The sequence below is a fragment of the Ursus maritimus genome, unplaced genomic scaffold (genome assembly GCF_017311325.1).
Source record: "Ursus maritimus isolate PB19 unplaced genomic scaffold, ASM1731132v1 scaffold_10, whole genome shotgun sequence".
NCBI lineage: Eukaryota > Metazoa > Chordata > Mammalia > Carnivora > Ursidae > Ursus > Ursus maritimus.
The window spans coordinates 27,667,701-27,688,706 of record NW_024423344.1 but is presented as its reverse complement, the minus strand read 5'-3'; the positions used below and the strand labels follow the sequence as shown (position 1 = coordinate 27,688,706).

Here is a 21,006-nt window from a genome sequence, read left to right as displayed (position 1 = left end):
AAAATTCTCTTTTCTTTCCCTCAGTGGACTTTGCAGTATGAAAATGGCTCATACAGCTGTGTCAGAGATCACACAGCCTCTGATTTCCCTGATAATTACAGCTGCTAGTTATGAAAAGTATTTAGTCCATATTTCCCCTAACTGCCACCGAAGGAAGCCCAGATCCTCTCTGAAACCTTTATTTCCCCCCGATTGTTGCTGCTGTTTAAACAGAGCCAGCTCACTCTCTCCTCCTCGCTGCTGTAATTTACAAGATCATTTTGAAAGGCCCACGAATGGATGGTTTGGCTGGAGTCTGATTATAAATCAGAAATCTTTTCCATTGTGAATATCAATTGTCAACATTGTACTGACAAATGAAACGCTGGGTGTTGGTGTCACGGCTGAAGTAAAAGCATTTCCTTTCTGTTCTCCCTGCTCCTATATCCAAAATCTAGACCCCATAGATTGTATGCTGCTGTTTGTTAGGAAACTGTGTTCAGACTGACATTTTTTAGTTCTCAGTAGGCTTCAAGATGAATTAAATCTGAGGATAAGCCCTCACACTGTTTATTGGGCAACTCTGATACTTGAGAGCCAAAGGTCAAAAGAAAGACACACACTTGTCCGACATGCAGGCGAGCCCTCAAGGGAGGTCGTCCTGGGACTTGCAGGGTGACCTTGGATTGACTGGGATAGGGTCTCATGGCCTCCTGATCTCCTGTGTGATGCTTGGGACGTTCTGGGATGAGTGTCAGTGTTTCAAGGAAAGTTCCCAGTTGAGCCTTCATCTGAGGACGGAGAACCGAAGGGTCTAGCCCATGCTCTCAAAGACCTGTCCTCAGAACACTGCTTGTATGAGGTTTATACTGGTTAACAGAGAAATGAGGAAGATGGAAATAATTATTTCTCCATGATGCTAAAACCTCAGTTTTCAGAGACTGACCCCGTTTTTCTTGAGATACAAAGAACTACCATTTTATTCTGAAATTATGTTCTTCTTTTTTTGCTAAAATGCCCTTTGATGAAATAATGGCCATGGTAAAAGGTACTAATGGTAGTTTTAATATCTTTAAGTGGTGAATAGCTATTTTAATATACTTAAGTAGAACTGTTGTGTCCCCCTCCTACCACTGTTAATTTATATTTTAATTTTACAGACCTGGCAACTACTTTCCTGTGTCTTTGAAATTCTCAAATCTGGTGAGGTGGCACTGTAAGTGATTCTTGAGTTAAAACACAGAAGCTCATGAAGGACTTACTTAAAAAATAAGTTAGAAGTATTTAAACAATAACACTTATTTGCATTTAGTAAGTGGGAGAGAGGGAGGAGAATTCTTAAGGGGAAACTCCTGTTGCAGGATGGTGAACGGGGTTCTTCCTGCTGTCTCAGGCTGAGGACAAGTGGCGCTATGTCCACTAGTTTCCATAGGGAGCCTCCAACAAATGGTAGGCAGACCCTTCCCCCACCTCCCTTAGAAGACGGGGGAAGAATGAATAGTCACCTGTGGCTTTGTGAGAAGGCCAGGCTGTTCCTTTCTTCTCCTGGCATGCAGCTTCTCCCAGGCAGGGAGGGGCCCTCCAAGAGAGTGGCTCCTAGAGCCAGGAGGGGTGCTGCAAGACAGGGGCAGTCGTCTCTTCCTTGGTTGGACATCTGATTATTAGGCAGCGGACTGACATATCAGCCTTTGGGGTGATATGGATGTGTGTGTTTCCCATAGGGTGAGGGGGCATCTTAGAAGGTAGAGAGGTTTGAGCAGTCTTATGAGTAAACTACCCCAAGGGCACCAGCAAATAGAGAAAGACATTTTTCATATTAAAATCTGTACTGAACAGAGACTCCTCACCATCTTCTAGATAACCCACCGCCTCTCCTGTAAATATCCATGGGAGTGTGATGTGAAGTTAAATGTCTTCGGTAGAATAAATAGAATGAGTCAGAAGAGGATTGAGGTGGGGGGGGGGTGCTGTGGGCCTAGGAGATGAAGTGCTGAAAGAGGAAGTTTAGGGATACCAGTCATGGGAGGACCTGGAGTGGCTGCTCTTGTTGCCTCTGTGATGTTGGCGACCCTCTGTGTGCAGACTCCCTCACTGATTACTCTCTGTCCCCCAGGCCCAGTGTTGGGAATATAGTATACGTTTACAATAAATGTGTATTGGATGAATTTATCCTCTAGAAATAAGACTAGCCAGTATACTTGTTTAAAAATTTCTACTGTTCTATTGATATATGGGGATACATAAGAATCTTAAAAATTGCACAGTACTAACCAATGATGTAGTAGTCTTTCAAAAATCAGGTAACTGCGAGGCATTATTCACTGGAGACTCCTGCCCTTAACTCATCCACTTTATGGATTCAGGACAGAGCAACCTGAATGTTTTGGGCATGGAAACTTTTTATTGAAACTCTTTTGCTCATTAAAGTAAGAAGAAAATGCTAGTATGATTTCTGTATATCTTTCTAAAATCAGATTAGAAATCCTGACCCAGACATGAATATCTTCCCTTAGGGGAGGGTATTCAAAAACCATCACTGTGGCAGCTGTATTAATAAGCCGTTAGCTTTTCTTTGAAAAAAATTGAAGAATTGCCACTAGATTCATTTGGGGCCAAATAGGTAGTTAAATAAAGGCTTCCGAAGCTTTTCCTATGGATGGCAACTAAGCTATTCAGTATTGCTAGAGATACAGCAGAAGTGGGAAACATTAGTCATATCCTCCCAAGTACTGTGCCCCTCCTCTTCCCTACTCCCACCCTCCCGCTGCCCATCACAGTGTCCTCACAGAAGCATTAGTCATGCCATCTGAGAAAATGTAGTTTCTAAGCCCTGGTTTTGGACTGGATTCATGGGCAGGGTGAGGTGGGGCTTCCTGAATAATCAACCAAAGCCTCTTTGTAGCTCCTTTAAAAGAACTAGGATAGTTCCTGAGAATGGAAAAAAGGACAGATGTAACTCATAATCTAATGAACAATTCTACAGACCCCGAAACTGGAGACTATTTTATGGTCCTCTGGGAGGGACCTGAAAGCTTGGTTCAAAAACACACTAACAAATTGAGGGTGGAGAACTTAGCCATTACTGACCTGGTGGGTCTCCAAAGGGACAGACGCACTCATTGGTCTTGGCTGTGTCCATGGAGAAGCAGAAGTCTCCATATTTAAAGATGGGTTTCCCAACCAGGAAAATACAACTGTAAGTAGCTAATTTAAGAAAATAAAAAAAGAAATAGAGGAGGCTGTCTGTACTCTTGAGCTTCCTGCATATGTCAGGGCCTCAAACACAGCTTTAGAAAGACATATATATATAGACAGAGCAGCTCTGTGCACCCTGTGGCAAACCCCTCATTAGGAAGGCCCATGTGAACAGGCACCTAAAAAAGCATTTCGAGCTCTCTCAAAATCATTGAGTTTACTCTCATGTTTAGACTCACTAAGACCAAGGAAGCAGCAGCATTTAAATTAGCCAAATAGTGATAGATTTTTACTGCTTCCTTCACTCTTCTTTAAGCATTTCCTTAGCAGCACTCAGGTGCCAGGGTGCGAGGGACACAGCGCTGCACAAGACAGACAAGGCTCCTGCTCCGGGGGATTTATATTCTAGGTAAGTTACACAAGATAAACACAGAGTTTAAAAATAAAGGAAATATTTTCAGATAGTGGTAAACATAGTGAAGAAAACTTAACAGGCTCAAGCTTGGTGGGGTGATGATAAATTTTCCTGTGTCAGATGGGAAGGAGCCAGCCACGGACAGCCTGGGGAAAGAGGATTCCAGGTACAGTCAACAGAATGTGCAAAAGACCTGAGGTGGAGATGAGCTGGCAGGAACAAACTTGGCTGGAGAGCAGTACGGCATGCGTTTGGAGGTAGGCAGGGAGCCAGATCACTTAGGGCTGTGTATGACAGAGTACGGGGCGTGTATTAAATTCTAAATATAGCAGGAAACCAACAGAATGGTTCTAAGTAGGGGCATGATATGATCTGAATAATGTTTAAAAATTTTCATTCAAGCTTCTGTTTGGTGAATAGATGAAAAGGAAACTGGGAGAAGTGTCTGCACAAGACCTGAAGTGGTAAGTACTGATTTGGACCAAAGAGTAGTGGGCATTTAAGGTAGAGCTGGTGGAGCGCATTGAGTGGTAAAAGCTTGGGAGGAGGAGTTCTTGGTATTTGGCTTGAGCAGCTGGGTGGTACCATTATCTCAGCTGGGAACACTAGGGGAGGAGCATATTAGGGCAGAGAAAAGGGGGAAGGAATCAAGAGTTCTATTTTGGCCTTATTAAATTTGAGATGTCCATTAGTATCTAAATGGAGATACCAATGGCAGTTGGAGATGGTATAAATTTGGGAGTCAGTGGCCACATAAAGGGATTCGAAGCCAAAGTGCACATTGAAATTAGGTAGGTAGAGAAGAGGCCTCAAGACTGAACCCCAAAGAAGCCCAAAATTTAGAGGTTAAGCTGAGGAAAACTCATCCAAGGAATCTGAACAGGAGTGATCAGTAAGAAAGAATGGTGGCCTGATGGCTAAGAAAGTATTTCTGCTCAGAAGATGTGGGGAGTCAACTGTATAAAGTGCAGATGACAAATGGAGGGAGTTGAGAAATTGGCAACATGAAGTCCTCTGGTCACGTTGACAGGACGGCTTCAGTGTGAGGGTGCGAGCCATCTTGGAGTGGCCAGAGAGGGAGGGGCGGAGGGGGAGTAGAGGCTGTGAGTGTGGACGGTGCTTTGGAGAATTATGCTTGGATGGGGAGCAGGGAAATGGGCTGTTGGAGTCAAGACAAGTTTTCCTTCTCTTTTGTTTTCAAGGTATGAGATAGTCTAGAGTTCGTGTTCCTATGCTGAGGGTCTGAGCATCTGCTTACATGTAACATCACTGCCTCAGGGACAGTGCGGCTTTCCTAACAGTCCTTATAGGTGACAGAGTAGTGAGCTGAAGAACACCCTCTAATCAGACCTCCTAACTTCATACAGTATGAGGAACTAGATCCACAGCGGGTGAGTGATTCGCCCGGTGACTCCAGTGCCTCCATCTGCCCGTACTGAGAACGGGCCTCCCCTGCTGAGGGCTGTTCAGAGGTGATCAGGTGCTGTGGTTTGTCACAGGTTCAGTTCACCCCACTCCCTTCTTTTTCCTTGATGGACTCCTGTTTTAAAAAGTTTATTCGCTACTCGTTGAGAACAAAATAACAGTTTGTGTATTCATTTGGTCAGATGGAATCCTACCAGAATAGACTCCTTTCCTCAGGCTGCTTGGAGTTTCACTCCAAACTCTCTGTGTCAGCTTGTAAAGTCCTGGCTCACATCCTGGGAACTTCAGAAAACCCCGAGGCCTGGCAGCTTACGGGGGAGAGGGCCTCCCCGGAAGTTCTAGGAACCTCAGCTCTGCAGAGGAACAGCTGTCTCTCTAGACGGTTCTGTCTTGCTGAAAACCAAGAGAGGCCTGACCAGAAGCCATCCTGAAATGTTCTTCCTCTTGCTACAGCCTACGACGCTTCGTGGACACTGATCCGGAGAGGCAGCCGGAAGGATGTCGTGTGAAATCTGGGTTTCCCGCTCAGCCACGAGCCTACTGTTATCTGTGAGCAGCTGCGGAGCGCTACAGCGTTTATGGGAACCGGGGAGAGGCGAGGCTGTGAGGGTAGCAGACAGACCCTGCACTGTGATTGGTCTCATGCTTCTCGGTGCGCTGGGATTCTAAAAAGCTTTAATTTTCCAAAAAGCAGTTCCACTTATCTGGTGAGTATCATACTTGATCTTGTACAGTTAGTTTTTTTTTGATTTAAAGAAAAAATTTAAAATGTGTGTCTTATTTTAACTAAACCCCTGAGACTATATCCGGTCCTTCAGTACTTCATTCCTTGTGTCTGAAATGGCCTTGGCAACTCCCTTATCCTTTGGAGAAACTCTGTGCATCCTTTAGGATTCATTCGACTGTCCTTCCTTCTAACAAGGCATTTGTAGTGTAAGTAGCCCTTTCTCTGGGTTTCTGATTTTAGTACAAACCCTATTACATTGTCATTAACTGCTTTCTTTCTCACTAGTCTATGAACTTCTTGAGGGGAGGGATCATCTGATCACTACCATCGGTGAACACAGGTTCGGGCATATGGCAGGCAAGTAGTTCTTAAAACATGGTCCCGTTAGTTCCTGTTTAAGTATCACCTCGGATGTCAGTTTTACAATAAACACAATCTACGTGTGTGTGGGGGAGGGGGGCAGAGATTCTGCCTTTAAACAGGCTGCCCAGATGATTCCTTTCCACAGTGAAGGCTGGTAATGTTATAGTAGGCTCTTGACAAATGTTTGTTGATTTATTGATATGGACATTTGTGTCTTGGAAACAAGATTTAGGTCAATGACTCATTCTTTATGGTCAGCAGCTTTCAGAGAAGCACACACTTCCTAGATTACTTTTCTCAGGTGCAGCCTAAATACAGCCTCAGCTCCATTCACTGAAAACACCAAAACGTCACCATTTAACCTTCTTTAAGTGTATTTCTCTACATTCCATTCATCTGCTTCCTAACACCCATGTATTGGGAGAATGTTCCTGTTCAGATAGAGACTGGTTGGGTGCAGATGCGTGAACTGCTGGTAATGATGGAAATGGGGGTGGGGGTCGTGTGGACAGGAAGAGGGTCCTGGTTCGCCATAATATGTATGTCCTGATCCGTAGAGGAGTCAGGGTGAGCTGTAAAGAAGTTTGCCTTATCATTGTCTGGGGGGAGTTTTGAAGAGTAGATACTTTATAAACAGAGTTTTTGAGAAGGTTTTGACTACGTCTGGATGGGATTTACAGTGATGACTAGCATGGACAGGGTGCCAATCAGCGCTGCTAGGACTGGAAATCTACTCTATTAGAACTACTTAAAAAGAAGGAGAAGGTGGGGTGATACAGACCCAGAGCTATACTGTTAGTATCTCTTCAGAGCTACCTGCCTATCAATAAAAAGCCTTTTGATCCATTCTTCATAACAATAGCCAGTGGTTTCCAAAACTTTGGTCCTAACCGAAAAATATTGCCGTAGGCCAGATGTGAAGTGGACTAGGAGTTCGGGCTTAGACGCTGGGCAACATCAGGCTGACCTAATGTGTAGTTACCATGAGTTGTGAGCTGTAAAACAGTCCCCTGTATTGCCCCCCATAAACATGTAATTCTTTTAGGTCTAAGTATATGTTAACCTGTCTTTGCAAGGATTGATTATAAAAATAATCCAGAAACCACCATAATAAAGTGCTTTCTAAAGGCCCCTCTTTTTAGCTGAGTTGGAATATAGCACTTGATCCCCATTCCTTGTCAAGCAGAAAGTTTAGCAGAATGGTTGAACTCTCAAGGGACTCTAGCCTTGGTTTTATATTCTCTGTATATGGAATCTATTTGAATAGCTTATTTCTCACTCCCTGCTTCTCTTCTAGGAAATTAAGATTTATGCCACTGTGCATTTTTATATAACATTTGTATGTCCCAAGAGGGTGTTATCTGAATATATTTGCATATAGCATATACTCTAGGTACCCAGATGTGATGAAGATTTTTGCTATGCTCCTGGCCTTCTGGGCTCCTGACTTGGAGCAGGCTCAGTACACCCTCTAATATGGGTTTAATTATTCCCAGGGAAGATTCTGAGGAGATTGCAAAGAGTATTCGTGACCTCTCCAGACGAGAAGTCCAGGGCACTCCCAGAATCATTCTACCTATAAGTGTTCTTCGGGAAAGAGTAGCCCTAGCACCAGAAACTCCTTTCTCTGTCTAGCCTGGTCCAAAGTAGTTTGGGACCTGTATTCTGTCATTCTGTCCCTGTGACAACACTTAAATAGATTCCAGAAGCTGCAGGAGAAGTCTTTTTGGTCTCAACATTCAGGTTTCTGCAAAGTATGGATGGCCGAACTCAGCAGAGAGGCCTACTTCACGGCAGGATCCATTTTGTCAGTCTTAGAAACTCTTTTCTGCCTTGTCATTCCTATTGATGATTACTCTCTTTCTCTGACGACAAAAGTGTAAGTACCTTGGTTTTGCGGGGTGGGTATGGGTGGGGACACACGTCTGTTTTAAAATTTCCATTAAGTAGAGTAAGATAAAATATCAAGGTTGAGAGGTAATGGAGAAATGAAGGGCAAAAAAGAAACTCTTGAGTCTCTAGCCTCCTTTCTACCTAAACATTCTCATAGATTGCTCAAAAGGTGTGTCAAATGCTAATATAGGTAAACCAGTTCAAAAGACCAAAAGTGAGGGGAAAAATCCTGGAAAATTTAGAGTTGGTTGTGCCTGCTTTCTATGGAAGATTTCGACTTACTAAAACACTTTTGAATTTTCTAATATTAAAGACCTCAGCAGAGGTAACATGTTGTAAATTATCTATTCCCGTTAACCTATGTTGTGTAAAGCATGTCATTTCTTAAATTTTGAGGTAGCTGATTGAAAAATACGTGTGTGTGGTAACTAATTAGGAGACACTGTAAGTGAACTGTGTTCTCCAAGTAGAACATACAATCTTGAGTGAGAGGCATGAAATTAAAAAAATGAAGACTCATTCCCATTTTTTTAAGCCTCAAGTGGTCTGTACTATTCACGCTTAGAGAAGGAACGTTTACTGCTGATCATCCTGTGCTTTGTTCATACCCTGAAATCGGGGGGAGACCACAACTTTGTCACACTGAGCAAAAGAGAAACAACTGTCAGCGCTTGACACATTTTCCAGTAGAAGAAAAATCCAGTTGCCAACTACATACGGGTTCATTTTGGGTTCCTAGAACTGATCACACATCAGCATGTCTTATGAAACTTGTGCATGGCACGTTATTACAGCTGTTTATCATCAGAGAGAAAAAAAATAATTGGTTTCCCTTGGAGTATCTCTAAGTTGATGTCATATTCAATAACCCTGTAGTTGAAAAATCTATATATGATGGATGACGTTTGGACTATCTTGAATTTAATTCCTCCTGTGCCAGCTTCTACAGGCCATGGTGTACCTGTCATTTTGAGGTGAGTACATGCATTATTTAGAAAATGCATCCAGGTGCTACTTCTGCCAGAATACCAACTATAGAAGAACAATTTGTCTCACACGTGCAACAGCCTCATTCTTCACTCTTAACTGTGCCAAGGAGGAGCCAGTTTAGACTTGGAACCCCACGCCAGGGTCAGTGCCAAGGCGCAGCCAGAATCAATGCTATGCATCACAGAGAGAGGAGGACAGCGTCTCCTCCTCTAGAGTGAGGACTTTAGAGACAGCCCTTAAACATACCAGCTTCAAAAGTGGAGTCCCAGGCCCATCAACAACACATCCTCAAGAACTCTTCCTTGTGAGAATAAGTACTACTCTGGACCTGCTCATGAGGACTCTCAAAAAGAGACCAGTTAGAGCTTTGTCTCTGGTCCAAAACAACCTAGAGGTATGTTGGGGGCCAAATAACAGTAAAATTTTTCCCTTCTTTCCCCTTCCTTAGTGGCCAGCTTGTATTATTGACCTTGGTTAAATGGATCCAGACTTGGGCAGGGGAGCTGGATTAGCCCAGCAGTGGTAGTCCAGATATCCCTATATCCTCACCATTACAGGGCTGACCTCAGGATGCAGCCTCTTCTGAGTCTGGGGATCTGGCCTGATTTGGAACTTTTGGACTGGAAGCAACCTGGCCTTCAGTTGGAAGCGATGTGTCCAAATTTTGGAATTCAGATTTGTAACATGTGAGATGCAAAATAATCTGTCGTCTTGTATTCAGTTTTATGTCGTATGGCCAGTTAACTTACATGGTTACAGAAGAGCAAAACCCCTTAGTTTGTATGTCCCTAATCTGAAATATAAGTATAATATAATCTCGACGAAGTTAAACGTACCTCTGACCAGAAGGCAAAGCTGTTTCAATTGTTAACAGGTTGGAGGAGAATTACTTTAATATTATTTAAGACAAAGGATGAGGAAAACAGTTTCCTTACCGATTAGCAGAGCTTCTTTCTCTGATTTTAAGCCTTGGCTTCTTTTTTCAATATTGTTCTCTCGGTCTTGATTGACCAATGCGACTGTCAACACATTGATTTCCTATGAGGTTAAAAAACAAAAACCATAGAGGCGTACATGTAGACTTTGTGCATTTCAGTAAAAGCCACCAGGTCTTTTCAACTCTATAAAAAAAAGGTCATCACTTCCATTTATAACTGAACATCAACTTTTATAAGTGATTGATCTATGTGCCCAGCAATAGAAAAGTAATACTAAAACTTAGGTTGCTAGCTACTGCTCCCAGCAAACCAAATAACCAGGCAAAAGTGGCAGATTTGGCATGAATTATCTTAGGTTTTTGTCCATGTTTTGATTAAACTCTGTTAGCAAAAACTATTTGATTGTAGCTACTTTAACATGTTTTTATTTCAAATATAAAAAACTTCCCCAAAAGCATGCACAAACGGATTTATATTACTATGCTAGTAACTCGTATGAGTGTGTGGGGAAATAGGGCCTATTGGGAAGGTGAGATAGGATTGTTATTAGAAGTGTTTACAGTGAATAAGTATATGTCCTTATACACAACTGTGAGGGGTAGATAAAGCAAAGGTTGAGAAATTCTTTTCTTTGGAAACTAAAAATGAAGAATTGTACAACAAACCAATAACATGTGGAACACTGAAGTGGAACTATTTTTAGTTATTTCTATGGTCTTTTTTACTTAGAAACAGAAAAACATTTAACTCCTATTCTCCCAGACTTTGTATTAGGACTCAAAACAGAGAATGATAGAATGATAATAGAAAACCAAATGTACTGATCAGAGATGTACATATATGGGTTAGAATCATGAGGGTAGTTGAGTTTTGGAGGGAAATTTCTCACTGGAAGGTCTCAAAGAAGGACGAACATATTGAGCAAAGAGTTAAGGGTACTCCATCAGATGATGCCACGAGGGAAGAGGTTAGTAGGGAGGGACAAAGGAGAACGTAGAAGATCTGGGCAAAAGGTTTGGCAGGTGTTACCAGGACCGGAATTGGTTATAGATATTGATCTAGTTAATACAAATCAATAAAATTGCCAGATGAAAGAATATAGGAAATCGCTGGGAACATGTTGAGCATGCAAACGGCATCTGAAGGCATTCAAATAAAAGAAAAAATAAATAAAAACTTCAGTGTATGTCAGTCACAAAAGTTCCATGAGCTGAATTTAACCTATGAGCTGCTACTTTGTAAATCAGGAGTAATTAGAAATTACCAGGAAAGAAAGAAGTCTGTGCTAAAGAAATTGCAATTGGCAATATCTGGTGAGCATTTTGGAGGTTCCTCTGAGGGTCAGACTTAACTGCTGAAGACAGAGTAAGAGGTGAAGAGGGGCATAAGGTAAAGAATTAAGGGAGTCACGGTGGTGTGATAATAGGTCAGAGGAAGGTGCTGGTTGGCAGAGGGTACCAGTGAGGCCTGAGGCTGGTAACAGGAGTGTGCCCATGAGGACAGGGGTCAGAAGGGGTTTAAGGAATGGTCCAGAGCAAAGCTGGAGCCAGCTGGACATAAAAGACCATTAGAGATGAAAGAGGCTCTAATACTTCCAAAAAGGGGTCTTGGGACCCAGCCCCAAGAGAAGCACAATTCACAATTTTAAAACCAAACAAAGCCAATGATTTATGTAGATGAGCTCAGAAAAGGAATTTCAGGAAAGGTATAGGAATTCCCTCTGTGATGAAATACCATATGGATGTGTTTTAAAGGCTAGAAGAGGTTTAGGAGGAAAGAGATTACCTAGGATGATGATGATGGTATCATTTAAGAAATAATGAACCCAAGGGATGAGTGGAAACAGTATCTCCCAAGAAAGGGTGATCTGTTCACAGCCTGGATGATAACTGGAGCCAAATGAAATTACTGAGAAGAGTTTAGCAGACAACAGGCCCACATTGACAGAACTGAGTGGTGTCCTGGAGGCGTCACACACTTGAGGATCCAGGCTTAGTAAGGGAGCTGGACCAGAGGGCAGGCAGGACAGAAGGACCCAGCAAAAAATGGCAAGGACAGAACAGACAGAGACCATTCAAAGGGGTTATTAGGCATCTGTCTCTTATTCAGAGTTGGAGGGGGACGTTGAGCAGGTCCCAGCAAATTCTGTAAGGAGCCAGATACAGCCTACCAACCACTGACTGATGCTCTGATGATGGTTTAGCCTTGGGTAAATGATAATGGAAAGAGAGGAGGCCCAGGAAATACCTTTGAGATGGAATATTGCAGCATGTGCTCTGCTGACCACAAATGGTGTTCTCCTACGTGGTCATGTCAGGGACTCTGGACTGGACACACCTCTCTGCAAGGCTTCAACAGCAGTCCACTAGGCCTGGGCCCGACAGAGACCCGAGGCTTGGCAATGCTTCCGCCTTTGGGTTCCACTACGGGTTCTGCCCAGGGTTGCTGCTTTTCTGACTCCTTCCCCAGGGAGAAGAACTGTTCTGGGAAGTGGTACGGGACCTATGAAGCTGACCAGGCATGCTCCAGGTGCTGCCTGCATGCTGTAATAAGCTGGCGTCAAGAATCCGCAGAAGGGGAACTGTCCTTTCCATTATAGGGCAAGGTTTGTCCGAGTAAACTGAGAGACCTTGTCTACAATGTCAGTACTGGAGTCGACCAACCTGTGACCACTCAAAGAGCATTACTACCGACCAAGTGCCCTGGAGCCTAAGCCTGGCACAGGCATGGTATGAAAGCTCCGGCTTGGAGGTTCTAGTCCAAGATGGCAACGCAGGAAAGGTCTGAACTCCTGGCCTCCAGGGAAGACACCAAGTTACCCCTATTTATAGAACAATTCCTCCTGAAGAACTGACTGAACAGCCTCTGCATAACAAAAGACAGAATGGGACCGAGATCAGTAAGGGACAGGTAAGGAAGGGAGCCCCCACCCCCGACACTGTGAAGGGCGGTGGGGAGGGAAAGTACGGAAGGACCTGGAACAGATTCCTCAAAAATTGGGCACAGACAAAAAGCCATGGTTTAAAAGAGTGACTAGCATATAAAAGAGCCAGCCCTTGAACTCCACCAAATGGTGGAAAACCTGTGGGAACACCCTCTGAGTCAGAGAGACTGGAGAATAACACGGTTTACAGTCCACCTCCTCCTTAAAAGCAAAGACAAGATCAGGGTCTGGTCTCCACAGCTGGCTTGCCGCCTCAGCACGCCCCAGGTCCCCTAGGCAAACACCAGACTCAGGTGCGGGACACAGGAAGAAAAAAAAGCCGTGGTTTAAAATAGCAACTAGCCTATTAAAAAGGCAGCTCTAGAACTCTGCCTTGGTAGGGGTACTGCTGGAGTGCTCTGCCAGTGGGAGGGGCTGATAAACAGTCTGCGCTCGCTGCCACTCCCGCGCACCTTGAAAGCACAGAATGACGCACAGTCCCGGTGGCCTCCTGGCCCGCTGCCTTGGTGAGTCCTGGACCTCTAACCCACACCAGGACCAGCCAGCCCACCAGGGCCACCACAGGGCGGTGCACACTGGGACACCCATGGTTAGCACTCCGTACAGCTCTAGGCTTCATGCCAAGGTCACAGGCAGAAATCCCCCCAGAACGCTCAAGGCCCACACCACTGTGGCTTCAGGTGGCTTGCTCGGTGCCTCCAATGTAGAGTGCTCCAGAACTTTTTGGCTGACATCTGCTTGAGGTCCAACTGCCCTGCCAGGGTGCCCCTGGAATGGAGTAGCCCGAGAACCCCCAGCCCATGCCTGTATCAGTTCCAGTCATCCCACCTGGGCACCCTCTGTACAGAGCACCCCCAAAAACTCTTGCCCACACTGGCCTTGGCTCCAGTTGCCTGGCCAGGGAACCCTCTGCATGGTGTACCCAGCAACACCCCAGCTTGCACCTAATTCAACTACAGCTGTCCTGCCATGTTGTCCTCAGTGTGGAAAGCCCGGGGACAAACTGGCTTGCTACTGCTTCAGCTGCCTGCCAGGGCACAGTTTGTGTAGACGGCTCAGGGACCACACCATCCCATGCCCACTTTAGCTTTCACTGTCCTGCCAGGACTCCCCTGCACAGAATGCCCCAGAACCTGCTGGCCTATACCGTGCCTCAACTCCATCTACCCCTTCAGTGCATCCTCTGTGCCAAGAGTCCTGGAATGCCCCCAGGTCCCCCTGGCTTGGACCCACTTTAGTTTCAGCTATCCTGCCAGGGCAGCCTCTGGGCAGAGAGCTCAGGGACTCCCAGCCACGCTGTCAGCTCCAGCTGCCCTGCGGGGGCACTCCGGCTTGTACCAGCTTTGTCTTCAGCTACCTGGCCAGGTTGCCCTCAGTGTGAAGAACACTCCAGCTTACACCCTTTTCAGCTTCAGCTGTACTGCCAGGGTACCCTCAGCTTGTACCCACTTTAGTTTCAGCTATCCTGTCGAGCACACGCTATGTAGACCCCTCCAAGAACGCCCAGCAAGCACACTGCCTTAGCTCCAGCCACCCTACCAGGGCACCCCTTGCACAGAGTGCCTTGGACACCCTAGGCTGCACCACCCATCTCAACTTCAGCTATCCTGCCAGGGTGCCCTCCGTGCACAGAATCCAGGACACCCTGGCCTGCATCCACTTCAGCTAGCTGTCCAGACAGGTTGCCTGCTACGTGGAAAACACTGGAACCTACAGCGCATGCCAGCCACGGCTCAAGCCAATCAGCAAAGGTCACCACACACAGTCTATCCAGAGGATGACCATATACAAGATGATTCCTTCAAGTTTAGAAGTAACTGTTCCACCCAATCCAAACACAGAAAGTTAAGGAAAATAGGGACACGGAGGAATATGCTCTAAAATAAAGAACAGGACAAAAACCTCAGAAAAAGAATGAAGTGAAATGGAGATAAGCAATATGGCTAACATTAAAATGCTCCCTGGGGTGGAGAGAAGAGTAGAATTCAGTGAGGACTTCTTAACAGAAAATATGAAAAAATCAGAATTGAAGAACACAATCACTAAAACACAGTAGAGGGAATGAATCATCAGTTTATCAGATGCAGAAGAATGTATCAGTAATCTGGAAGACAGGGTAATGGAAAACAAACTGAACAGCGAAAGAGAAAAGAACTATAAAAAAGGTAGGTTAAGGGATCTCAACATCAAGCAAACAAACATTTGCATTATAGGGGTCCCTGCAGAAGAAGGGAGAGAAAAAGGGGTAGAAAATTGATCTGAAGAAAGAATAGCTGAAAACTGCCCTAACCTAGGGAAGGAAATAGACGTCTAGGTCCAAGAAGCGTAGAACATTTCAAAGAAGATGAACTCAAGGAAGTCAACACCATGACACATAATTAAAATGTCAAAGGTAAAGAGAATTTTAAAAGCAGCAAGAGAGAAGCAAAGTTACCTACAAAGAAAAACCTGTAAGACTATCAGCTGATTTTTTTCAGCATTTTGCAGGCCAGAATGGAGTGGTGTGATATATTCAAAGTGCTGAAAGGAAAAAACCTACAACCAAAATACTCTACTGGGCAAGGTTATGATTCAGATTTGAAGGAGAGATAAAGGAGCTTATCACCACTAAATAAGCCTCACGAGAAATGTTAAAGGGCCTTCTTTAAGTGGAAAAGAAATGGTCAGATGATATGTTAATAAAGTATGAATAAAAAGATATAAAATATAACAAGATATAGGGTGAAAAAAAGTTTTTTTAAAGAATGTGTTTGAATTTAAATGCCCATCAGATTAATATAGACTGCTGTTTACTTAGGATGTTCTATATGAACTTCTTGGTAACCACAAATCCAAAACCTGTAATAGATACACAGCAAAGAGAAGCCAAACGTGACACTAGAAACTCAACAATCACGAAGAAAGAGAACAAGAAACAGAAGAGCTACAAAAACAAACAGAAAACAAAAAAAATGGCAATAAGTACATACCTGTCAATTACTTTAAATGCAAATGGCCTAAATGCTCCAATTAAAAGGCACTGTGTGGCACAATGGATAAAAAAATCAAGACCATCTATATGCTGCCTACAAGAGTCTCCCCTCAGACCTAAAGACATACAGAGTGAAAGTGAAGGGGATGGAAAAATATTTACAATGCAAATCAAAGCAAAAAAAAAAAAACAAAACTGGGGCAGCAATACTTAGACAATAGACGTTAAAACAAAGACTTTAACAAGAGACCAGGGCATTCCATAATGATAAAGGGATCCATGCAACAAGAGGATATAACAATTGTAAATATCCACACACCCAACACTGGAGCACTTAAATATATAAAGCAAATGTTAATGAATATAAAGAGAGATTGATTGTAATACAATAATAGTAGGGGACTCTAACACTCCACTCACATCAATGGATAGATTATCCAGGCAGAAAAATCAATAAAGACCAGTGTCTTTGAATGACAGACCAGATGGACAAAACAGATATATACAGAATATCCATCCCAAAACAAGAGAACACACATTCTTTTCTTTTTTTTAAAAAAAAAGAATGTATTTATTTGAGAGAGAGGGAGCGTGCACAAATGGGGGAAGGGGCAGAGGTAGAGGGGAAAACACACTCCCCACTGAGCAGGGAGTCTGATGCAGGGGCTTGATCCCAGGACCCTGAGATCATGACCTGAGGCAAAAGCAGATGCTTAACCAACTAAGCCACCCAGGCGCCCCATACGCATGCAAGTGCACATGCAACATTCTCCAAAATAGATCACATTAGGTCACAAAACAAGTCTCAACAAATTTAAGATTAAAATCACACTACGCGTCTTTTCTGACCACAATGGTATGAAACTGGGAATAAATCACAAGAAGAACCCTGGAAAAAACAAACACATGGAAGCTAAACAACATGATACTAAACAACCAATAGGTCAGTGAAGTAATCAAAGAAGAAGTAAAAAATTACATGGAGACAAATGAAAATGAAAACATAGTATTCCAGGGGCGCCTGGGTGGCGCAGCGGTTAAGCGTCTGCCTTCGGCTCAGGGCGTGATCCCGGCGTTCCGGGATCGAGCCCCACGTCAGGCTCCTCCGCTATGAGCCTGCTTCTTCCTCTCCCACTCCCCCTGCTTGTGTTCCCTCTCTCGCTGGCTGTCTCTGTCTCTGTTGAATAAATAAATAAAATCTTAAAAAAAAAAAAAAAAAAAAAAAGAAAACATAGTATTCCAAAATCTTTGGAATGCAATGAAAACAGTTCTAAGAGGGAAACATAGTGTACAGGCCGGCCTCAAGAAACAAGAAAAAGGTCAAATAAACAATCTAAACTTACATCTAAAGAAATTAGAAAAAAAGAAGAACAAAGCCCAAGGTGAATAGAGGGAAGGAAATAATAAAGATGAGGGCAGAAATAACATAGAGACTAAAATGAATGAATGAATAAAACCAAGAGCTGTTTTGTTTTTTTTTTTGGAAAAAATAGTTGATAAACCCTTAGACTTAACAAGAAAAAAGAGAAGAACCCAAATATAGGAAATCTGATGAGAGAGAAGAAAGACCCGACACCACAGAGATAAAAAGGCAATTAAGAGAATACTATGAAAAATTACATGCCAACAGATTGGATAACCTTTTAGAAAAAAATGGATAATTTTTTTTAAAAGGATGAAACTGGTTTTCTTGATCTTATTTATTTATCTTTAAAGATTTTTATTTATTTATTTGACAGAGAGAGCCAGTGCAAGAGGGAACCCAAACAGGGGGAATGGGAGAGGAAGAAGCAAGCTCCCAGTGGAGCAGGGAGCCCGATGTGGGGCTCGATCCCAGCACGCCCTGAGCCGAAGGCAGACGCTTAACAACTGAGCCACCCAGGCGCCCCCAAAATGGATAATTTCTAGAAACAAAATAATTTTTCGAGACGAAACCAAGAAGAAATAGAAAATGTGAACAGACTGATTACTAGTAACAAAAATTGAATTGGGAATCAAGAAACTACCAACAAATACAGGTCTAGGAGCAAATGACTTCATGTATGAATTCTACCAAACATTTAAATAAGAGTTAATACATATTCTCCTCAAACTATTCCATGAAAATAGAGAAAGGAAAGCTTCTAGATGTATTCTATGAGGCTAGCATTGCCCTGGTATCCAAACCAGACAAAGACACCAAAAGAAAAAGAAAGCTACAGGCCAGTATCCTTGATGGACATAGATACAAAATCCCCAACAAAGTATTAGCAAGATACATTCAACAATACATTAAAAGAAGCATTCCTGACAATCAAGTGGGGTTTACTTTGGGGATGCAAGAATGGTTCAGTATTCACAAATCAACCACATCAACAAAGGATAAAAATTATAAGATCATCTTGGTAGAAGCAAAAAAGGATTTGACAAAATTCAATATCCATTCATGATAAAAATTCTCAACAAAGTGGGTTTAGAGGGAACATACCTCAACATAATAAAGGGCATATATGAAAAACTTACAGCTGGGGCATCTGGGTGGCTCAGTTGGTTAAGCATCTGACTCTTGATTTTGGCTCATGTCATGCTCTCCGGGTCATGAGATTGAGCCCCGAGTCAGGCTCTGTGCTCAGTGGGGAGTCTGCTTGAGACTCTCCCTCTCTGTCTGTCCCTCCCCCTGCTCTCTCTCAAAATAAATAAATCTTTAAAAAACAAACAATCCCATAGCTAACATCATACTCGATGGAGAACAACAGTTTTTCCTCTAAGATCAGGAGCAAGATGAGGATGTCCACTTTCACTACTTTTATTCAACATACTCCTAGTCACAGCAGTCAGTGAAGAAAAATGAGCATCCATATTGGTAAAGAAGAAGTTGAACTGTCACTATTTGCAGATGACATACTGCTATACAAAGAAAATCCTAAAAACTCCACCAGACACTACAAGTAATAAATGAATTCAGTAAAATGGGAGGTACAAAAGTAATAACCAGAAATCAGTAGCATTTCTATACACTAAACGAAGTAGAAGAAATTAAGAAAACAACTCCATTTATAATTGTGCCAAAAAGAATAAAATACCTAGGAATAAACTTAATCAAGGAGGTAAAAGACCTATACTCTGAAAACTATAAAACACTGATGAAAGAAATTGAAGATGACACAAACAAATGGAAACATATTCCACGCTCATGATTTAGAGGGATATTTTTTAAATGTCCATACTACCCAGGGCACTCTACAGATTCAGTACAACCCCCATAAAAATACCAATGACATTTTTCACAAAACTAGAACAAATACTTGTAAAATGTGTGTGGAACCACAGAAAACATTGAATAGCCAAAGCAGTTTTGAAAAAGAAAAAGCTAGAGGTTTTATAATTCCAGATTTCAGGATATACAACAAACCTATAGTTTTCAAAATAGTACTGGCACAAAAACAGGCATATAGATCAAGGGAACAGAACAGAGAGCCCCCAAATAAACCCACACTTATATGACAAAGGCATGAATATACAGTGAAGAAAACACTCTCTTCAATAAATGGTGTTGGGAAAATTGGACCACTTTCTAACACCATACACAATAATAAACTCACAGTGAATTGAGGACCAAAATGTGGGACCTGAAACCTAAAATGTAAAAATCCTAGAAGAAAACACAGGCAGTAATTTCTCAGACATCGACCTTAGCAACATTTTTATAGACAGGTCTCCTACAGCAAGTAAAACAAAAGCAAAAATAAACTATTGGGACTACATCAAAATAAAAAGCTTTTGCACAGTCAAGGAAACCATCAAAACAAAAAAGGCATGGGAGAAGATACTTGCAAATGATATATCCAATAAAGGCTTAATATCCCAAATATATAAAGACCTTAGACAACGCAACACCAAAAACCCTCCAAACAATCCTATTTAAAAATAAGCAGAGGACCTGAATAGACGTCTTTCCAAAGAAGACCTAGAAATGGCCAATACACACGTGAAAAGATGCTATCACTAATTATCAGGGAAATGCAAATCAAAACCACAGCGAGATATCACCTCACAGCTGTGAGAATGGCTAAAATCAAAAACATAAGAAACAACAAGTGTTGGTGAGGATATGGAGAAAAAGAGACCCTCATGCACCATTGGTAGGAATGTAAATTGGTACAGTCACTGTGGAAAACAGTATGGAGAGTCCTCAAAAATAGAGGGACCTCTGGGGAAGATGGTGGAGTAGGAGAATCCTAAGCTCACCTTGTCCCACTGAACAACTAGATAATACCCACATCAGTATAAATAACCTGAAAGATGGATGACCTAAAGGTTGCCTAAATAGACTCTCCACAGCTAAATGTGGAGAGGGTGCCACATTGAAGAGGCTAGGAAAGACAGAGACATGGTTGGGAGCTAAATGGATCCATGAAGGACAGAGGGACACTGTGGGTGTGGAGAGGGGAGAGAAAAAACTATTACACTAGGCACCCAGGCACAGGGAACTCGCACAGGAAAGATGAATTCCTGTAACATGGCTTTGGAAACCAGAGGGGCATAATTTCATGAGTTCTTATAATCAGAAGGACTTAACACCTGGAACTTTAAAAGTCACTAGGCTCCTCTCTGGGAGAGCCAGGAAGGTGAGAGGAAGCTGAGTCCATGCCGTAAAAGAGACAGCACTAACACAGCTCTGCAGATATAGCACAGAAGCAGCAGTTTGAAAAATGCCTGGGGTATATGAGAGGGAGATTTGTTTACTAATGTCAGAGCATGTGCTGGAGGGGCAGGGATCACTGGGAGACTTCTCCAAGAATAAAGGAGCTGGAAAGTACCATTGCCGCCCCCCCCACCCCCGGCCCGACACACAGACACCTCTGGAAACCACCAGCATGCCAGACTCTCCACCTAACTTGCTAACAGTGCACCCGACCTCTTGTTCTCCTGTGGACATGCCCCCTCCAGCCAGGCTTCTGCTCCAGGTCTCCTTCCACAAGCAGACCTGGGCATACCCAGTTAATACTGCTTCCCCTGCCCCTGCTGTTTTCTACTGATCAGGTCTCAGCCCTGCAGCAGGGGTTTTATAAAGCAAGTCCAGGTCCCCTCCCACAGTAGACCTTCGCATTTGCTAACACCACATGCTCCACCCCAAATTATCCTGCAGACATGCCCCTTACAGTACACCCTTGGTCAGAGCCCATT

The 21,006-nt window shown here is 43.1% G+C and overlaps 1 protein-coding gene across 4 annotated transcripts in view; it reads right to left on the bottom strand.

Annotated features, from left to right (window-relative positions):
* The window catches only part of ENOX1 (ecto-NOX disulfide-thiol exchanger 1), a 541,200-nt gene that overhangs the window by 11,121 nt on the left and 509,073 nt on the right, over positions 1-21,006 (bottom strand). For all 4 annotated transcript variants that reach the window (XM_040623096.1, XM_040623115.1, XM_040623105.1 and 1 more), the window contains one exon: positions 9,923-10,025. In XM_040623096.1, coding sequence (XP_040479030.1) covers positions 9,923-10,025 — 103 coding nt within the window. The remainder of the gene's footprint in view (positions 1-9,922; positions 10,026-21,006) is intronic.